This window comes from Diabrotica undecimpunctata, chromosome 4 (assembly GCF_040954645.1).
Source record: "Diabrotica undecimpunctata isolate CICGRU chromosome 4, icDiaUnde3, whole genome shotgun sequence".
NCBI lineage: Eukaryota > Metazoa > Arthropoda > Insecta > Coleoptera > Chrysomelidae > Diabrotica > Diabrotica undecimpunctata.
This window is the reverse complement of record NC_092806.1, coordinates 76670692-76692640: the sequence shown is the minus strand read 5'-3', so window position 1 is coordinate 76692640 and position 21949 is coordinate 76670692. Positions and strand designations below refer to the sequence as shown.

The following is a 21949-nucleotide window of genomic DNA, read 5'->3' as shown; positions in this document are numbered from 1 at the left end:
AAGACCATATTATGGATTTTAATAACATTAAAATTTTATGTAGTGAAAATAATAAATTTAAAAGGACTTTTTTGGAAATGGTTTGTATTAGCAAAAATGATAATAGTTTAAACAAAAGATCTGAAATTCAAAATTTAAGCAAAATTTATAATTATATTCTTTCTTTATGATTTATATATAAAACTTGTAAAATGTCATATTTAATTCTCCATATATCTGTCACATTCTTTCAGACATCTGTCAACGGTGAATAAATCTTCTTCTTTTTGTTACTAAACAAAAAAGAATGTTTAAACGAAATTTTACTTTTGGCAATATAATTGTCAAATATAAAAAATTTATGTTGGCATTTATGACATTGAGGCTATTTGTAATTGGTTGCTGTTTGAACTTATTTATAAATTCAATTATTTTTATATTAAAAAAATGTTTTCAAAATTATAAAAATTTTCAGAGAAACATTTATTAGATTGAAACATTTTTGTATTAAATATTTTGAAGATGTAAGCAGTGATTTTTACTTACCAAACTAATTTTTATTTGGTAAGTTAACAAAAATTGTTTTTTCTTTTTAGTTCAACCTTGTAAGTATTTTGTCTTTTTTAGCTCTTGATAATAATTGTAAACACAATTGAAAGCTCGAGAATAAAAAAATAGTTAACCAATAGCCCTATTATTGACTCCAACCCATCCAAAATAGTTATATATTTATATATAAATATATATATATATATATATATATATATATATATATATATATATATATATATATATATATATATATATAATTAAAAAAAGATTTCCAAAACATTAGACAGTCGCCTATAAAACTCAGAGCAAATTTAGACGGGTACGAAGCACCATTTCCGTTTCAAAAGCTCCCAAAAATTCATCAAGCATTTACTTCACACACATTTTTACAATGCTCTCTGACCTGTCAAAGATTTATCTTACTTTTGGTATAAAAGCAATTAATTAATTGTTTCTAGTGTCCTTTTTGTGTAAACCGAAAAAACCTCGAAAAAAACCGGTCAGTCATTTGCACTTTAGAAGTAAATTAGCAGACCAATTAAAAAATTTCACTAGCCGAGAGAAATATGGAGCTACGGTAGTATTAAAAGCGGAACGAAAATTAAATACGGACCACTTACCACAGAAGACAACATCGCGCCGTAGTAACGAATGTTGTAAAAGGGCTGTTCAGAAAAGTAGTACCACAATGTGTATTAAGTGTGACGCGGTCTTGTGCATAGAGTGTCTTATTAATAATCGCAAAAATTAACGATTTTAACTTTGATTTATATAATATATTTTTCAGTTTGTTGTAGTATTTACATTTTGATTATAAATTATACCGGTATGAGAGTTATAACAGAGAACAAATAGGAGATATTTTTCTTAAAATGCTCTCTGGTTTCATGGTAATCATGACAATAAATGGTAAACCGTTTGATTTCCTAAAATTTCCTAAAATCAAATTGTTTACCATTGTTTTTTAAAAATTAAAGATATCCTTTTTAAAGTAAAATATAACGTTTGTCTTTCTAAAACAGTCAAAAATCGATTGTACATATTTTTCAAAAAAAAAACATTGTGAAAAAAAAATTGCGCTTTAAATGTTTAGGACTATTTCCACCAAACATATTTGTTATTTATTTAAAGAGTCTGTGACAACAACTAATCAATAATAGTAACTTTGCATCTTTTCCATTTTTATTTTGTTGGTTTTCAGAACATAGCTTGTTGTTTCTTAACCTTCTTCGAGATCTAAGGTTTCTTAACTTTCTCCTCTTATTTTCAAAAAGTTAAGTGAGGTCTCTTTTTTATCCTTTCTAGTTTATCTATGGTCATTTTACCATATTTATCTTATCTATGTATCTATCTACCTATTTTATCTTATCTTATCTCTGGTAATTTGTTCTGTTAAATCAAATACCAATTCCAAATGCTAGTTTCGAACCCACGACTCGCTCTCCACCAAGCATCTAGTTGCCGTTCGCAGTATATCAATTGATCACCTTCTAGCAACATCAAAAACAGTTTACACATTGGTATAAAATTATAAAAGTAGGTAAAGTAAGAGGGGTAAACGAGACAGAAATGTAAATAGTATCAAGAAAAAGTGGAAAAAGAATAGACACCAACGCAACAAAAAATCCGACACCCTAGCGAGTAAAAAGAGAAGAAGAAAAACAACAACAAGAAGAAAGTAGATATCTTAAAAAAACTCCACTTTCTGCATTTACAACAGTAATATACAGTTTATTAAAAAAATATGGTATAATTTAAAACTCTAGTCACAATTCGTATGTTGTCAGAAGCGTAACATTTAAAAGGAAAAAGGACTTGCTTACGCATGCTGCACGCCACTGGTAAAGTAAAATATTACGTTATATTGCTAACATGAATATCTTAAAAATATTTATCAAATTTAAAGAAATATACCAAATATTATAATTTTTTAATTTTCAAATTTAATACGTATATTTCGAAAACAAGCAACATTTTACATAATAATTTTTTTATGGAGACGTCTCAACAAAAGAATATTATTTTTGGCCATAGGTATAAGACCTATTTAGACAGACAATTGGTTGAATACGTAAAAACAATTAACTCCTACACTTCCTTTCAATTCATTTCTGACAATTCCCTAACCGTTCGTTCATTAACTCAATTTTCTAACCTTCCCATTAAAAACACTATTGGGTGACTATACAAAAAGGATTGAACAGAAGCACACGCTTCTTCACGCTAAGGTGCCCCTCATAGCGACTTTTTTACACAAACAATACAGGCAACGGTTAAAGGTAAATGACATAAAAGGAAAGACAATGGGAATTACTACAACTAACGTCCTATCATTTCGGAGTCACACAACACTGAAAAAGGCAGTTTTAGATTTTCCGTTTGGTACGTTTGAAAAATTTCCATGAAATCGATCTAATAGTTGGATTTCGACTACCTAAATAGAGAATAGAAGCAACGTTCTGCGGCAGTATGATTTTTGTTGGGAGATGGCTTGAAATAAAAATTTTATGGCTTCCTGATTATACCGACATTGAAACATCCAGTGGTTAAGGTCGTCATAACTGCCATTACATTCACATATGTCAGTTTCAGAAAGTTTTATTTTATATGGGCAAGCGTTTACTGTAGCATGTCCAAAAAGGCATCTAACGTACATAGTATAAATGTTCTGACAGATGGAGTTTCTGTCATTTAGGGGAGTAGATGGAAGAGTTGGATATATACTGCAGTATGTATTTTTGCTACTGTTAGTAAAGGATTGCCACTCATTTTTTCTATTTAGGTCTAACATGTTTCTTACTAGCTGAAACTAAATCCCATTTGGGCAACTCTTTGTATTCTATTACCACTAAAGTAGCGTTATGATATGCACCAGGAATGTCCACAGATAAATCATCTGCATATTGGTCTTTAGAATAAGTTAACTGAATATCGGTTCCTAAGTTTGAAATGAAATCCATAGTACCTTTCCCTCTACGAAACCCAAGCTGACCGTCTGGGTAAAGGTTGTTACTTTCCATCCACCATTCTAATCGATTTTTCATGATTCGTTAAAATGTTTTCAATATACATGACATAAGAGATATCGGTCTTACGACATTGAATTCGTTAGCTTTTGGGATATGTATTACAAGACACTGCTTCAAAGAATCACAGTTATCACCTTTAATTATAATCTTATATACCATTAATCCCAGGGGAGGATCTCTTAGAATACTTGATATTAGCAGTTACTTCATTGGTACTAATAGGAGTAGACAAAAAATGTGATTTAAATTTATCTTTAGTGGGATATATTGGAAAAGGAACGTAGCAAGTTTTATAAAACAAACTTTCAACGATATTTTCGTCGTGCACATACAGATTTTTATTTTTCTTAATTTTCCTAATTCTATCCCATATTTCAGTTGGATGAGCTTGTCTTTTTAGATTGAGACAGAAGTTGGCCCAACTGTTTCTGCATTTCTGTTAAAAGGTTCACTTACATTTAGCATTTATTTTTTGATAGTCAACAAAATTTGGCAGACACATATTTTGTTTGTATCTTTTGCATGAAATTTTTCTCTTATTCGATATCTCACGGCACTCCTCGTCCCACCATATAGGTGATTGGAATTATATATTTGAGGATCGTCTTAGAATTTGGCAAGCTTTGTTCGCAGCATTCGTAATCTGTTCCATTAAAAATATGCATATACCGTTGGTATTGATACAGTTTGGTGGCGTGGAAAATGATTTCTCTATTTCAGCTGTATATAAGGTCCAATTTGCTTAATTCATAGACTATCTATATAACGAGGACGTGATTGCATCATTGTGGCAAGTTTGGTGGCGTGGAAAATGATTTCTCTATTTCAGCTGTATATAAGGTCAAATTTGCTTAATTCATAGACCATCTATATAATGAGGACGTGATTGCATCATTGTGATAATAGTCATTAAGCGTAATACTGATTGGGTAATGATCTGATCCATACGTATCCTGATTAACAGAACAACCAAGTGTAGGACATACCTTAGATGAAGCAATTGTGAGATCTACGACAGATTTAGCCTGGCTTGGAAGGGAAATTGCCTTGTGGCAGATCCATCGTTTATAACAATCAAGTTTGAAAAATTATCTAAAGCATCCACCAAAACTCTGCCATCATGTGAGCATGCATATGATTCCCACATTCCGTGATGGATATTAAAGTCGCCTCCTATTATGCAATCATGTTTTATTTGACTAAATAAATTCCTGTAGTCTTGGGATTTCGCTCTAACATCGGAGGGTTTATATAGAGATACTATAGCCAGTTTGTTGTTACCAAGAATGATATTGATTCCGCAAACTTCAATTTTTTGATTAAAATTATGATTAAATTGAATTACTTCGTATATAATTTTATGTGAAATGAAAATTGCTAGTCCCCCATGACCTATATCTCTATTAACTGCAATGACGTTTCAGTTATTAAACTTAATGTTATCAGTAGGCTTATACCATGTTTCAGAAATTATTGCAATACCAATAATTTTAAGATTTTGTTTAAAGGACATCTTTGAGGTTTTTTTTGTTTTGTTAGGTTTTAAATATATTATCAACAATGTTTTGAATTTTATTTTCAAACTCTAAATCTTCAAAATTTAAACTACTATTTGATAATGGATTCTCTAAAAATTTTTAGAAAAAACTTGTTAACATGGTAATTAATTGATGTTTAGCGTTAAAAAATCATTTTGCGGCTCTTTTCCAAACTGGAAGACCGGTCCTGCACAAAACCTAGTATAATATTCCTATTCCCGTCTAATGGGCGGGAAATTGGGAGAAGAATCAGTAGTTTTTCTTTTTTTTTGCAAGGGTATAGGAGAAGATGGTTGATAATGTGTTAACCTAACGTTCGATTTAGAAGAAGTATTACGAAGAGAATGTTGTGCTGTTTAAGTTTTTAAAGCAGAAAATTCTATAGCTGAATCAATTAATGGAGCAAATTTATTTTTTTGTATGAGGCTAGAATAGGCCGGATAGTTAATAATTTTTTCAACTGCTTTCATAGATATATTCAAATTAGACATTGTTTCCTTGATTCTCCTTTGCTTTTTAAATTCTGGACACTCCTTATAAATAGAATTGTGACTATTATTTTTGCAATAAATAAAACAAAAAACGAAAACATGGCATAACTGGATTAATATAGGTTTCTGCAGTGCATCTAACTTTATTAATATAAATAAATTGGGGAATGAGTTTTCCTTCAAACGTAACAAAGAATATTTGACGAGGAACGTATTGCATATAGTTATCTTTTTGGTCAACTCTAGTCATGCGTTTTACTTTTTTAATAGGTAGGTACACTGAAATTAATCATTTGTAGGGGGCTGTAGAAAGTATCAACTAAACGTACTAAGCCGCGGTTTTCTGTAAGATGACCCGGAATATATGCAAGTAAATTATAGAATAGCAATACGCTATTATAGAATGCAATAACATGAAACGCTACCAAATCGTTAGGTTTAAATCTATTTGTTATTCGATTTAATAAACGTTGTTTATCAAAATACGAGTTTTTGTCGGATTCCAAGGTTTTGTCGAGTGTTTCGGTACCAGATAATCCATTTAATTGATTATTATTTTTATTGTTTATACATTACTTCTATTAAAATATTTAGGTACAATGTATCCTCAACAAGAACATTGACTCGATTGTCTTTATTAAAATTACCATTCGACGGCCCTTTGCAGCTGGTGGAGAGACTGTTTTCCCCGGAAATCGGTCCGGGGCAGAAATATTACAATAAGCAAAATGTACTTACAGTAGTTTTCCTTTTAAACATAAACTAATATACTTATAACTAATAATGAGGATCTAATAACCTACAAATACCGATGTCATTTTGTCATAGCGTATGTTAGCTCGTCTTTACTAGTCAACAGTCGGAGTACGAATGAATAGAATATTCCGTTATTCTATTCTTGCTCCTCATGGAGTATAATATATATATATATATATATATATATATATATATAAATAATATATATATATATATATATATATATATATATAAATAATATATATATATATATATATATATATATATATATATATATATATATATATATATATATATATAAACATATATTTCGTCGTTCCGTCGATAAACGAAGAAATAATAGACAATTTTTAATAATATTTGAATAAAACTTTTTTAAATCATGTAGTTATGAATATTATAATTTAATTATAATTTAAGCTTAATTTGTCTTTTTTTTAAACTGCATTCAAATCTTTTTTAAAAATTAGCGCTCGCGACAAATGACTGAAATCTAAATATTAATAATATTTACTAAGTAATCCATCAAAAATAAAAGTTTTGTATTTAATATAATCGAACTATTATTGCCATGGTTATGTTGTGTTAACATCTAGAAACCGTTTATGTAATTTTTGTAACTCGATTTAAAACAAAAAATGCGCCTTACGTGTTAACATGTTTAATTAATTAATAGCTTTTAGACAGGAGTGTAATTGGAATGTAAATATTGAGAAGACATTAAAAAAATCATTACGACTTCGTACTGTTAGATTCCAAATATAATACAAAATTCGTGTTATATTATTTTATATTGTCAGATACCTATATCATTATTAAAAAATCCTTATTTAGCCCAGGGCCGAAGCTTTTGAAAATGGTAAAAAGTGAAAAAAATGGATGGAACCCATTGTAAAAGAAAGAAAATACAAAATTAAGTTTTTAAGGGTAAAAAACGGTTTATCACAATTTCTGGCAAAACTACAAGTTAAGTTGAAAAAAAGTAAAAAGCAAAGTTATAGGTAATAAAAGTTCTACAACTTTTCTATATACTTACATTTTTTCAAATAAACTCCAAAATGTATGCATAAAAATTCAAAGAACGTAATTTTTGTCTTCCTATTGTTTTATCTTCGATATAACCAAGAAATGATCCGAATCGCAATTTGCGCCTCTATAAGTTCTAACATCTGTTACGGAGGTTGTCCACCGCTTAGATATTAATATGTGATCAATTTGATTAAATTTATTAGTACCAGGTATCATCCAGGTTCCTTTATGAATATTTTTATGAGGGAAACACGTACTAACAACTCTTAGTTTGTTTGCCATTGCCAACTGTGCCATTCTTATACTGTTGTTGCTGTTAATATCATGTAAACTATGCTTACCAAAGGATTCTGCATATATTGGCTCTTTTCCCAGCTTCGCGTTCATATCACCCAGGACTATAACTGCATCTCTCTTCTGTGCGTTTTCACATTCTACTTGTAGTTGGTCATAGAATTGATCGGTTACTAGTTCATCTGCTGCTTCTGCTGGAGCATGGATATCAATAATTGTAATATTATGAAATTTTCCCCTTGGACGTATTTTACATATTCTGTCATTAACTTGAGTTAAACCCAATACTGACCTGCGGCATTTATGGTTTACCATAAAACCCACTCCAAAGGCTTCTTGTCTTTCTGCTTCACAGTAGTACATACTGTATTCTTTTTTATTTATGCAACCATGCCATTTAACTCTGATTTCTTGGAGAGCTGCTATGTCTACTTCGTACTTCAATAGTTCATGTGCAATACTTTGCATTTTGCCTGCCTGCAGCATGGTTTGGACATTCCAGGTTCCCAGTCACAAATCCATCATTAAGTCCTTATTCGGTAGCTTTGGTCGTTATCCGTTGGTCCGTCCGGTTAGTTCATTGTTCGTAGCATTTGTGATAGCTGAGTTTAAGGTAAACAGGTTATCGGTCTATTGCACCCGAGTCCAGTGCCAGGGCTGCTGGCTATAGCTTCTAAACAAGCTATGTTTTCTCCCTTCCTCGTCAGCCCCGACCCTACCTTCCATTGGGGTTGGTTACCCAATCTCCGATAGGGTCGCTCAGGTTTACCGGAGTTCACCCGTGTGATCAAGATCACACTTCTTGGAGGTGAGGATAGGAATTGAGTAGGAGAGGCTAGAGATGTTATCTGGAAACAATATCTTGTATTGCGCTTCACTACTCCTTTGAATCCCTTCGAAGTCAAATATTGAGGTAAATTACATATATTGTACTAAATAAACAAGTTTAAGTCATTTTATTTGTAGTTTACTAAAAAGTTTGCAGGTCTATGACAGTAGCTGTCGGTTTTGCGAAATGTTTACCTTTTAATAACCTCTATTTTTAATGTTCAAATAATGAAATCTAAACGTAAAAAATATATTTACCAATTTTTTCATTAAAAATCCATTAAAAAATTTCTCGAAGATAAATATTTATATAAATTACAATGATTATTGTATTAAATAAACTGGTTGTCGTATACTACGACACTAGGTGTCGCTCTTTCGAACTTGACATAGCGCATATAACAGCATATACAAAAACAAAACACATTAAATGATTTGGATAAAAAACATTTTAGCTGGTTTGAGAAATGAGATAATTTAGTCGCAGTAAAAGCGCATTATCATATTTCTTGTATGCCTACTTTTTATAAGGAAAGAACTGAAAAGAAGGTATCGATCAGCAGGCGAAACACTAAAAATTTTATGAATTATCTTATTATATAAGATTTTCTATGACATAAATATTATAACTAGAATTTATTAAATTTTATAAAACTTTTTTACTAAAAAATTGCAGAAGTCACATCTTTAAGATAAAATCCCTATCCCATCTTATCTTTAATATTTAGAAAATCATCTATTTTCGCATGTTTACTGCATCCACAATGTTTTACAAATTTGCAATATTTTCGTTTATCAATGTATCATGTAATCTAACTTTTTTTGAGTAATTAAATTATAAAGTTTAATAAATAGCTGAACATTTTAAATATTGATTACACAATTTTTTTTCGAATTCTAGTTTTTTCGCTTTTTTTGCTTTTTCTAAGGAAATTCGCCATAGTAATGTACCTAGATATTTAAATTGAATAAAAAGAGCGCCGATTTAAAACAACAGATACTTTGATGTATTTCATATTAACTCTATTGTTACGCCTATGTTTTAACGGTGTCAATTCTGGTCATGTCAAAATCTACATTAAAACGAAATTTGCAACATCAGTAGGAAACATTATTGAATGTAACGTAAATCAAATGAACTAAGTTTAAAGTTAATAAATTTATAATTCAAAACAGCGTACTCATCAGCTATAATTATTTAATTAAATGTTTAAAATAATATCCACTAACGTCCATACAAGTCGCTGATTTTGGATCATTTTAGGGGTTACTAGATTATACTGATGCACTATTCGTTCTCGTAGTTCTTCCAATGAAGCAGGAATATTATTTTAAATCTTGCTTTTTAAATAAACCCATCTGACGAAGTCCAGGAGAGTTATATCGGTGTTGTATTGAAATTTCACCAAGATCACCGATTGAACTCTCCTGGAATTCTTCATATGGGGTTATTTAAAAAACAAGATTTATAATACATTTCCAGCTTTATTGGAAGAACTAAGAAAAGAAGAACTACATCTAAAACGTTTTTTGTAATTTCGAACAGGGACTTTATAATTGTATGGACGTTGGTGGATATCATTTTGAACATTTAAGTAACTAGTAATAGCTGATGAGTAAACTGTTATGGATTATTAATTTAATAATTTAAAATTTGGTTTATTTTATTTACGTTACATTTATTAAAGCTTCCTATTAATGTTGCAAATTTCGTTTTATTGCAGTTCTTGATATGACGAAGCAGTTAACGAATTTGTATACCTGGGAACGCTCGTCAATACTGAAAATGACACTACCGCAGAGATAAACCGCAGAATTTGCACGGCTAATAGATGCTATTTTGGGCTTAATCTCCTTTTTAAATCTACAGTTATATCAAGAAATACAAAAGTAAAACTCTACAAAACAATAATACGCCCAGTCCTAACATATGGTTCAGAAACCTGGACTTTAACAAAAAGCAATGAAAGCATGTTAGGATGTTTCGAAAGAAAAATACTAAGGCGCATCTATGGAGCGGTAAATGAAAACGGTGTCTGGAGAAGACGATACAACTTCGAACTCTATAGGATATACCAGGAACCAGATATCGTAAAACACATAAAGATAGGACGTCTGAGGTGGGTAGGCCATGTAATGCTGATGGAGCAAACCGACCCAGCTAGAAAAACGCTCCTTGATAGACTTATTGGATAATAAGTCCTTAAGAAAGTTCCATAAGAAATATGGAAATACGTGCTTGGCGGAGGAAGGCGATGGATAGGGACGACTGGAGAAAAATTCTTGGGGAGGCTAGGACCCACACAGGGTTGTAAAGCCAAAATGATGATGTTCTTGATATGACTATAAAATGACACCAGTAAAACATAGACGTTACGTTTAGTTTTTAATAGGTGTAACACTTTCAATAAACTGATATTTTTTTACAAGGTAAGTTAATAGAGAAAAAAAATATATGGATGTCTCAATTCTCCACCGAAATACCTGTCTAACAAGTGCCACACATGATATATTCTCTATTTAAAATTGATTGGGGTACTGGAAGGGAGAGGGTTTACAATTAACAGATATCTATATCGTTAAAAGATAAACATTTAGAATAAAAATTTACTTTTTTTTAGCATTTCTATAAAATCTAATGAATATTGCCCAATCTCAGTGTGGACTCGTTTAAGTGACCATTGCTGTATATAGGTTAGAAACAGTTAATTACAGAAATAAACCACTTAGAAAACATTAGGAGAGAATACCTGCCCCATACCTGCACCAGAATATGACAAAAAGGAAAAAATCATGTACAACCGACAGTATATTACAGATGATGGATAAAAGAAGACAATTCAAGCAGAATGACAAGTCTAGACAGAGAGATAAGAAAAGTTGTCAGAGACACTAAAAACAGAATTGTGGAAGAATAATGTGAAGAAGTCCAGATATTAGAACAGCAGGGCAGCAGGCCTCTATTAATCAAAAAGGCCGGGACACCCAACAGACGCTCAGGGAAATCCAATAGTTGATATTGAAGAAATAAGAACAACATGGATAAACTATGTGACAACAAGATTTGAAGATAATGGAAATCTCACTATCACAGGAGATAAAAATGGCCATACCGGACCACCTATTTTCGAAGCAGAAGTACAAGCTGCTATAAAGAGCATTAAGGAGCAAAAAGCTGTAGGTCTAGACGACTTTTGCGCAGAATTTTTGAAAATTGTCGACAAAGGCACAGTAAAAATACTTATATTGATTTTTAACAATATATAATAAGTGGAAAAATACCCCAACAGTGGCTTAGATCAACTATCATACCGATATCCAATGCGAAAGAGTGTGACTATCGAATAATGAGCTTTACGAGCCATCTCCTAAAAATGTTTTTAACAATTATACATAAAATGATTTAATATATTAAGAATGTATAAAAATATGAAGAAGGCATGACCAACACACAATTCGGCCTCAAGATCTATTGAGGACTCGACACTTCTTGCAATACAAATTTTCTTTCAACAATGCAGTAGAGACGTGAATTGTGATTTATACAGAGTAGAATAGCCAAATAGAATAAATTTGATAATAAATAAATGGAGGCGTGTTTAAAAAAAAACCTCTAACAGTCTATTGGTATTTTGCGCATATTTTGCAATAAATTTTTTTTATACAGGGTGTATCATGTAAGAGTGGCTAATACAAACTTTCTTATTTCAAATACAACATTCTGTATTTATTCAATTTTTGGATACGTCAGAATTGTCTAGATACATCTCATATACAATGTCCTATACATATCTTTCATTGTTTCAGAAATATTCAGTGTTTTCAGATTAATTGCAAAAATTAACATTAAAAAAAGCAGAAAATTGTGTGAGTAGAGAATTTGCTAAAACATATTAAAAAACTAATAAGTGATAATGTTTATTTCATGATAATTTAAAATTAAAAAAAATATATTGTTGTGAACGTAAGGGATGTTCAAAATTCTCGCCGCGAGCGTCATGGCAACATCCTAATCTAAATATATATATTTCTTCTAAAGTTAATCAACATCTTAGGCGACAGCTAAGTTGAGGAGTTTAGATTTAGTCCATTGAAATGTTACAGTTTTTAGGCCTTAGCGTGCGTTTCTTCCAGGCCCAATTTTATTTTTTTGGTATGTTAAGAGGGTAAGAATAAGTTTAAGTTCAAGTTTGTGGGGTATATGCCAACCACCATCTTGGAAATATGAGAGCAAACGGTTAGTTTTTTTTAGTCATTTTACAATAAAATAACATCAAAGCCATATTATAGACGGTTTTTATTGAATATGTTTCACTTCAAATTTGAATATTTCTATTATTTTTTTGGATTTTACAGCGCTTCGCAGTTGACTGGGATCTTGATTACTCGTAAGAATACGATGCAAACGAACCAGTAGACTTTAAGCCTGGAGTTTCTATTATATATTTTTTTATTTATATAATTTTGAATCAGTTTATTATTTTCTTTACATTTCTTGTAAAGTTCATTTTATGTTATTATTAATTTGTTAATGACCCTCACCTCTACCACAAAACACCCCATCTCTTGCGCGCTTGCGTCGCAATAAATGCGCCATGCGACATAGATAAAGTTTAATAAGAGCAGCGTACCAATATTATCCTAAGATAAATTTTTTGGTAACGTAAAGAACAAAACAAACTTAATAAACCTTTTTAAAACTGCTGTATCAGAAGTGAGATTTAGTGACGACTAGGCTTAATCTAATACAGATAGAGTCATCATCCATTTTGCGCTTTTTACATTCCAATTCTATAATTATGTGACTGTCGCAGCAGATGATATTGACATTATCATCTTGTTCATGACATTAGGAAAGAAGCAGTCCAATGTTGTGTGTACCAATCCTCCAATTTTTTAAACCTTTAAAAGGGTGTGAGTCGCATCAATTATACGGTCCTTTTTATATGACATAATATTTTACAGAAACATCCTGAGTTAGCTAGCGGAACTGCATTAAATTTCAGTAAGAAAGCTGAGCGATCTTTGCTCTTTGTCGTTGGCGAAAGTTTTTTCGTCTCTTTATATGGCGGTGATAGCTGCTTATTGTGGTGGCGCTTCTGATAACACAATATGCAGCTCGTTTTCACAGTCTTAGAGTTTATCACCAGGAAGCTCTGCGATTCTGAAGATTGGCGATGGAAAAACTTGGAAAAATTTGGATACTAGTCAAAACTTTCAAAATTTTAGCACCTCCCGAACTTTTAAAATTCATTTTTTGCAAGTGACATCTGACATCTGACATCACTTTAACATTTTCGTTAAGACCAAGAGCCATTCACTCTCCTGATGTCAGCCAATATGTAGCTTCGTCGATTTTTAATCATTTTTAAACTGTTTATCCTTGTGTCGTGTTGTGTTAATGTATCATTGAATGTTTATGACATTCTTCATATATTGTTGGATAGTCCAATTTTGACAAAGTAAGTCTAAAACGGTATATTACATAAAAAAAAATTATCAACCATCGAGTTTTTTCGAAATTCGTTAATTTTTCTTCAGTAGAAAAAACGTTTCTTGGCTTATTTCAGATGCCCCTGAAGATAGATGCTCTAAGAGGAAAAGAACTTGAGCAAGATTTAATAAAAAAACTGTGCTTGATATTTACCTTTTATTTGATTAAAAAAATAAAACTTTGCTAAGGTTAGGAGTTTTAGACTAAAGTAAAGTAAAGTAAGTAAAGTACTAAAGTAAATAAACTATTATAAAAAATATTTTTTTATTTCAAATCAGTAAAAAGGAACGCCGAAATAGTTTTTGCTTACTTTCTTATTATCCCGAGTACCAAATTTTGCAGTAAATCTGAAAATATTTATTACATCCGAGATAGTTAAAGATAAGTATAGAACATTGTACACAAGACATGTATTCAGAGAGACAAGAATATTTAGAGAAATCAAAACATTGAATACTATATAGGGTATTGTGTTTAAAACAAGAGTTGAAATTGGGGTCTGTTATATGAAACACCCTGCATGAAAAGTTTTTATTGCAAACAATACGCAACCAAAAATACCAATCGATGTGTTCAAACGTTTTTTGAACAAGCCCCCATTTATTTATTATCGAATTTATTCCATTTGACTGTTCCACTATGTATGTTGTTTTGTTGATTATCCGAAAGCGTTCGATAAAATAAAATATGAGAGACTGATGGTATTATTAAATTGATTTAACAGATAACATAAAAATAAAAAGACTTGTGGAAATAAAGCAAAGATAATATGAGTAGTTTAGAAAGTTGTTAAATTGAGAACACCAGAGGAAAGGTAGAGGATGCGGGATTCCAAATGAGAATGTAACACCGGAGATTAGAGAGATGAGGTTGTCGAGGCATTAAATAATATAAAGGATGTGATATAAGGTTGAACGCTCGAATAAATAAATTTTGATCAAATAAAAGGCAGATACCGAGCATAGTTTTTATTAAATCTTGCCCAAGTACTTTCGCTTCAAGAGCATCTTTAGGGGCATTTCATCAAATTAGGCTATCCAACAATATATATAGAATGTTATAAACATTAAAAGATACATTGACACCACACAACACAAGGACAAACAGTTTAAAAATTATTGAAAACGACAACGCTACATATTGAGTGGCATCAGGAGAGAGAATCAGAGAGAGAGAGAGAGAGAGAGAGGGAGATTCTTTCTCCTGATGCCACCCAAAGACTGCAATGGTTTGGTCATGTCAGACGTAGAAATGAAAACTATGTAGGATAAATGATAGAGCTGTTAGAAGTTGATGAAAAGATAATTATAGGAAAACCGAAGAAAAGATGGAAAGTCTGTGTGGTAGAAGACTTGGGATAGAATTAGATTTAGGTGAAGAAGACACGATAGACAGAAATAAGTGACGAAGAGAAGTAAAGAATAGCGACTCCTGAAAATGGAAAGCTGAGGAAGAAAAAGAAGAAGAAGATATAGGTGAAATAAGGTAAGCGACAGGGATCTATATTGTCCCTATTATATTCAGAGCACATTATGAACCTAGAGCGAACCGATATAGACGCGGGAATACTTAATGAAGAACGATTAAGCAACATAAGATGATACTGTCATCGCATTAAAAAGAGATCCAGAAAAAAGAAAAAAATTGACAAAGTACTTTAAGAAATTAAATATATTTCTTTAAAACTTCTGTCATATTAAACCCAACAGAAATGAGTTGGGAGTAAATAGAAAACTAGGTTGTAAAACAAACTATTCATTTCAAGTTAGAAGCTACTAAACTCTCTCTCCAATATGAATTTGCCAGTCGGTGGAGACAACTAAACTTAACTTAATAAAAAAAAAAAACTTAATAAAAATTTTTTACAGTTAATGATATAGTTGTACGTGACTTAGACCTATCCTGTTGTCTTGTAGGTTTAACGGATGATTTCGATTGATAGGATGCACCGTATTGGAATTCAAAACATTTCCACCCAGTTGCTCCTAACGAGAAATGACGAGATAGAAAAACGAAAATTATTCTGGTATGGATATATGTGAAAGATGGACGAGACAAAAATACCACTGAGAACTTGGAAGTGGAAACGAAATAGAAAAAGGAAAAGAGCATGTCCTAGATTACAGTGGAACAGACAAATAAAAACAGCAAGGAAAAAAGGGGACCTCACTGAAGACGATAAATATAACAAGAAGAAATGTCGATTTAGATGTGGTAAACTGCAAACAGAATATGCTGTGTAAAGGCACAGATCAGTAACTAAGTAAATAAATATCATAATTCTAAACAAATTGCAGGAAATATGTAAAATACATCTATAACCAAAGATTGAATGGAAATAGAAAACCAGAAAGGTACAGAAAAATATTTAAAAACCATATGAAGCAAACTCCTAAGAACATGCGAAGGAAGGAGTGCGAAACTGTAAAATCGGGGCAAAAATCAGAAAGGAATAAAAAAAACTGATCCTGGAACATGTTAAGATCAACAATGATAATGATAATAATTCTTCTACTATGGGTTAGGTTTAGAGATTTATATATCATTCAGATCACTTAGATAATTAGGATTACAAAATTATCTGATTTAACCTAGAAGATAGTATCAAATAGATTTATCCATTTATATTCCGGTTTTTAAAGCGTACTCGCTCTTTGGGTAAGGATCTATGGAAGAGTAACACCGAGTTGCAAGCTTTAACTTGTTGCTGTGCTGCTCATCCATAGCTCGATCCGATACACCAGCGTATTCCATTCTTAGCAGCATGGTATTTATCAATTATCAAATTGATAAATTTATCAATTAATAAATTACGCAATTGCAAAAATAAAACTATAAATATTATAAATTTTTATTTTTAGTAATTACAATATTTGTGATTAATTTAAAATACTTTATATATAGGTCTCAGGTAACAAAACATTACAATACACCCTATGAAGGAAATGAGCTGAGAACAGTCCGGCACTGTCAATTAGATAATTATTTCTTTATCGATTTTTTCTAAAAATACTCCCATTTCTATAAAAATACATCATTTTGCGAAGTAATTTCTCTCACAATCGGAGTCTGTCAATGCCGATAGTGAGGTAAGGACCAGGATTTTCCGAAAAAGTCGCCCCTCTTACAATAATATGATTTCGTCAGTCACTTGAGTCTCCACCAAAAGCATGATCCAGTAATAAGTTTAATAAAGTCGAATTGAACTTCTTTGAAGGCAAGGTAGTACGATAATGCATGTGGCGCAGGTGAAACGACTATACCGAATGTGACCGCTGACAAGTGTTAAACCATTTAATGATCTGTGATTTTACTTAATGTTCTTTCGCCTTTTTGAGGAGAATTTTTTATTTTTAGAAGAAACATGGGTAGTGTTTTGTTTTAATAGATGAGATAATAACTTTTATTTTTCTGTGAAGGTTGGCGGGAATTTTTATTTAAAATATTTTATTTTAGGACTGGATTTTATTGAAGCTCAAGGTGAAGATTTTGAAAGGGCTTTAGATCAAACTGGTAAGTGTTTTTATTTAAATTTAATAATTATATTAAAATTTTTTTCTCAATTTTATTTACTGATTATCTAATGGAACTGAATAATAATGTATCGTCTTTCTTGGCTTTAAATGTATTTGTTTAAAAAAATTTAATCGTCAAGAAGCGCAATTTTTTTTATATTTTTAATTTAAAAATAATTGCCCACTAGTCATGTTCGTATATTACTGCAGATTTTTTAAACTCTTGTTTTTTTTTTCTTATTGATATTCTTGCAATTCTTTTATTATCGGACCAAATAATTTATATTTTCTCCTGTTATAAATCATTCGCCTTAGGGTATATTTCAATTTTGTAATATTCAGTATAACCCCTCTCAATGTATTTGTTCTTCTTAGCTACTGTTAACATTTTCATTAAATCCTTAATATCCCAAAATATTTCAGAATATTAAAATATTCTCCTACATGTCGGTTGATAACAGTTGACGCCTTTGTCCAACTTCCAATCGCCACTTCGTTTGGTCGTTCAGCAGGTCCTCTTATATTTTTCCCTCTTTCATCTCATTGTCTATTCCTTTTTTCCAATTTGTTCTCGGTCTACCTCGTTTTCTGTTGCTTTCTGGTTGCCATTTGGTATTCATTGTTCATCCATTCTTTGTAAATGTCCGAAGCAGTTAAGGTATTTTGTTGAAACGTCAGCTGTGATTGTTCGTTTGATTCCTAAAATTACTCTAATGCGTTCGTTTTTAATCCTTTCTCTTCTAGATTTTCCTATCACTCTTCTCCAAAAATCCATTTCCGTTGCTCTCAGCGTTGCCAAAGTTATTTTAGTGACACAGCTGTATAAAGTGATACTTTTCACTATAGTCTCATAAATCCTCTTATTATTTTTTTTTGCTGATGTATTGTTCCTATAAAATACTGTTTAACATTATAATGGGTTTTTTACCTATCGTATTCCTTCTTCTTTTGGCTTTGTTTAATGTTCCACTGTGCAAAATATTTAGATACTTCTATACCTAGACTACGACTATAAATACCTAAATACCTAGATATTTGTAGTCGCAGCAGTGCTTTATCGTATATGTGTCGTCTAATATAAGACATTTTTGTTGTTATCCAATGCACAAGTGTAGGTTTTCTTTTAATTGACTTCCAGATCCCACATGTAGTACTCTTTAATTCATTTTTGGCCCATATAGATTAAATCGTCATAATGTTTAGCCACTATTACTTGATCGTCTGCAAAGTTGAGTGTATACTTATCTACCTACCTTCCTAAAAATAATTATCATTTATCGTTTATAAACAAGAATTTTTCAAGAATAGACCGAAAGCAACATAAAAACTTCAAAAACGAAAGAACAGGATCCTATAACATTTACGTGAATTAATACGAGGAAATTAACAATACTATACATAAAAGGATCATCGGAAAACCTTTACACGATAGAAAATGCCTTGTGAATGCGAACATTTTTATTTAGGTGAAATATCAAGATCATTAAATTGTTAGAATAGGTGAACATCAAACTTTTATTAAAAATAGAGAATTTGATAGATTTCAAATATATAAAGATGCATTAGAAAATGAACATAGAGTTCAGTGGAGAGATTCAAGTATAAAGGAGAATTATGTAGGATCTGGTTACTCATACAAACGAGAAAAATTAATAGAAAAAAATACCACTATTAGTAAGTCAATAACATATTTAGAGTTTGGTGTTAATTTTAAGAATAAAAATAAATGTAAGATAATGCTTACTTTTTCATTATTTTTTTTTATATCTATACTCATTTGGCCACCCACATCCCTCAACTTATGTTGTATCTTAATTATTATTAATACAACACAACCACCCTCCACTCCCTCTACCATCACTGGAAAATCTTACAGCTACCTGTGTATATAATTATTTACTTATTATTATAAACCTTATTAGTAAATACAGTTTCTACATGCATTTCACAAAATATAAATATTTCAAAGTTACTTACATAGTTTACAAATCCAATTTGACTAAGTTTTGATTTTAAACCTGCTATGTTTTACAGAAGTATTTTGATTGTGTTCCAAGTCTCATTACCAATAGCGATTTCATGTTCCAAATCCACAATATCATCTTCTTCACTATCTATTAAATCTGGTTTTTCAACGCTCTCCTTGTTTAACTGGATATTAGGGTTTCCTGATTTATGTTCTCTGAATGATCCATCACTTCTGCTTGTTCACTAATATTACTCGGAGAATTAAACAAGAAATTTAAATCAATGTTCCAGTTCATCTTCAATCGATTCATACCATTATGTTTTTTACACTTTAATCCATTCCTCCAGTCCCAACTGTACTTAACTGACTCCACCAATAACGACTCAAATACCAGTTTCATTTTCAGCGCATTGTTCTTTTCTTTTACTTTCTTCATAATTACTCTCAGTTTTGATCTTTTCTCCCTGACTTCTTTGGTATAGTCCCTGTCAATATATATTTCAGTACCTTTTAATTTCTTGGTCTGTCCCAGAATTTTAGAAATATCGGTATCCCAAGGCACATGAGCTATTATAGATCCATTTGGCTTTGGGATCCCAAATAAGTTTGCTCAAATAATCGTAACTTGATCTTCAATAACTAAACAGTTTTTATAAAAGTCTGAAATCACTGGAGTGCAAGGCTCCTTACCTGAATGACGAACACCTCCAAAAATTAGGTTATTCCTCGTTTATCTTCCTTTTTGATCCTCTAGCATTCTTCGTCTAACTGTTTCCCCCCTTTTCAACTCTTCTAACTCATCCGATATATCAGATACTCTAGCATCTAACATCTGAACTTTTAATAATAATTGATGGTTCTCTACTCTCAATGACTGGCTGTCATGACTCAGTCTATTTATATTATCCTTAGTCGACACATTTTCAAATTTCTTGTTAACTGGGTCTAATGTTTTGTACAGAAGTTCTCCAACAATTGATTTTAGTTACTCCTTATTTATACTAATACTATCCATTTCTATATTGTTTAATTGTGGTGAACTTTCACTCTTTCGTCTCTATTGGTTAGGCTTGGGAGTAAAAAATTCAGTTATTTCTCGAATATTCATTGAGTTATCTCCTGAGAAATAAAGGCGCTATTTAGTAATTACAATAACTTGTTTATAAAATAAAGGGTGGACACACCATAAAATAAATAAGCAGCCTGTAATTTGTGCTGCCTATTTGTAAGAGGCAGAATTTCGTAGTTTTTAGTCTAAATTGATGTTTTGTTAAAAGTTGGTAAACAGGTTGTCATTGAATAAAAATCAGCCGTTTCAGCCGATTAGTACCTTGAAAAACATAATCCAAGCGATTCAAAATGATCACAACAATTAACTTCACTCAACAGTACTAAATCTAACATTTGATGTTTCAAATTATAAACACACTTTTACAAAAAATAAGAAGCAGTAGGTACAGAATTTAAGGATTACACTATAAGTTCAAGGCTGCCAACGTCGACCACGACAAGATTCAAATTTGATGATGACAGCAAGGAAACAACAATAAAAGATAACATAATGTCCAAAGATCAGGGACAAAAAATAAAAAATGCAAAGGAGGCAAAAAGTATAATAAAACAAATAACAACATGGAGTATTAAGACGTTATTCCAGACTGGAAAGATGGAAAAGTAGCAAGAGAATTAACAGCATAAGAGTAGAGCATAACAAAGTTCAATCCTATAGACGGGAGGATCGCCACACTGAGACTAAAAATTGAAAAAGGGTATGTAAAATTAATAAATATATATGCTCCAACTGAAATATCCAATTCAACAAAAAAAATTCTATGAAAACCTAAATAAAGCATGCGACGAAATAACAAAACAAGACATGCTATTAATACTGGGAGATATAAACGCACAAATGGGGCAAGAAGGATACTTGAAAGACCTAGTCGGAAACGAGAAAGAAACTTTACAAGAAAAATCAAATGACAATGGTAACAGAATCTATCAACTTACAGCAACACTAAATATGAATTTCCTATTGTCAACAAAATTTGAGCACTCAAGAAAATATAAGTCAACTTAAAGACGTCCATCTAGCAGTGAAAATCAAATCAATCACTTCCTAGCAACCAAAGAGTTAGTATAAACAACAATGGACGCGAGATCTTACAGAGGGGCAAACGCCGACACTGACCACTTTCTGGTAATAATAAAAATGAGCGCGCTCAAATGAAAAAAAAATATATTAAGCTAAAACAAACTTAAATAAATGGAACCTTTTTTTTTTTTTTTTTTTTTTTTTTTTTTTGGGAGGTGGAATCTTCTAAAGACCGTCTGGGATCGGGTGTTAGCCCTTTACCCAGGTGTGTCGGATTCAATCTCTTACGCTTCACCGCGTAACGAGACCGCCTACCGACTAAACCACCCCCTCTTTCTCCGACCGACGGGCCCGGAACCGCTCTTAGCGAGCATATCTGGCCC

At 31.4% G+C, this 21949-nt stretch overlaps 1 protein-coding gene across 1 annotated transcript in view; it reads left to right on the top strand.

Moving 5' to 3' along the window:
* Positions 1-17199: 17199 nt before the first annotated feature.
* LOC140438279 (synaptic vesicle glycoprotein 2B-like) overlaps positions 17200-21949 on the top strand; it is a 77991-nt gene continuing 73241 nt past the window's right edge. Inside the window, exons 1-2 of the mRNA XM_072527974.1 lie at positions 17200-17358; positions 17447-17503. Of these exons, the coding sequence (XP_072384075.1) occupies positions 17355-17358; positions 17447-17503 (61 nt within the window). The 5' untranslated portion in view covers positions 17200-17354. The remainder of the gene's footprint in view (positions 17359-17446; positions 17504-21949) is intronic.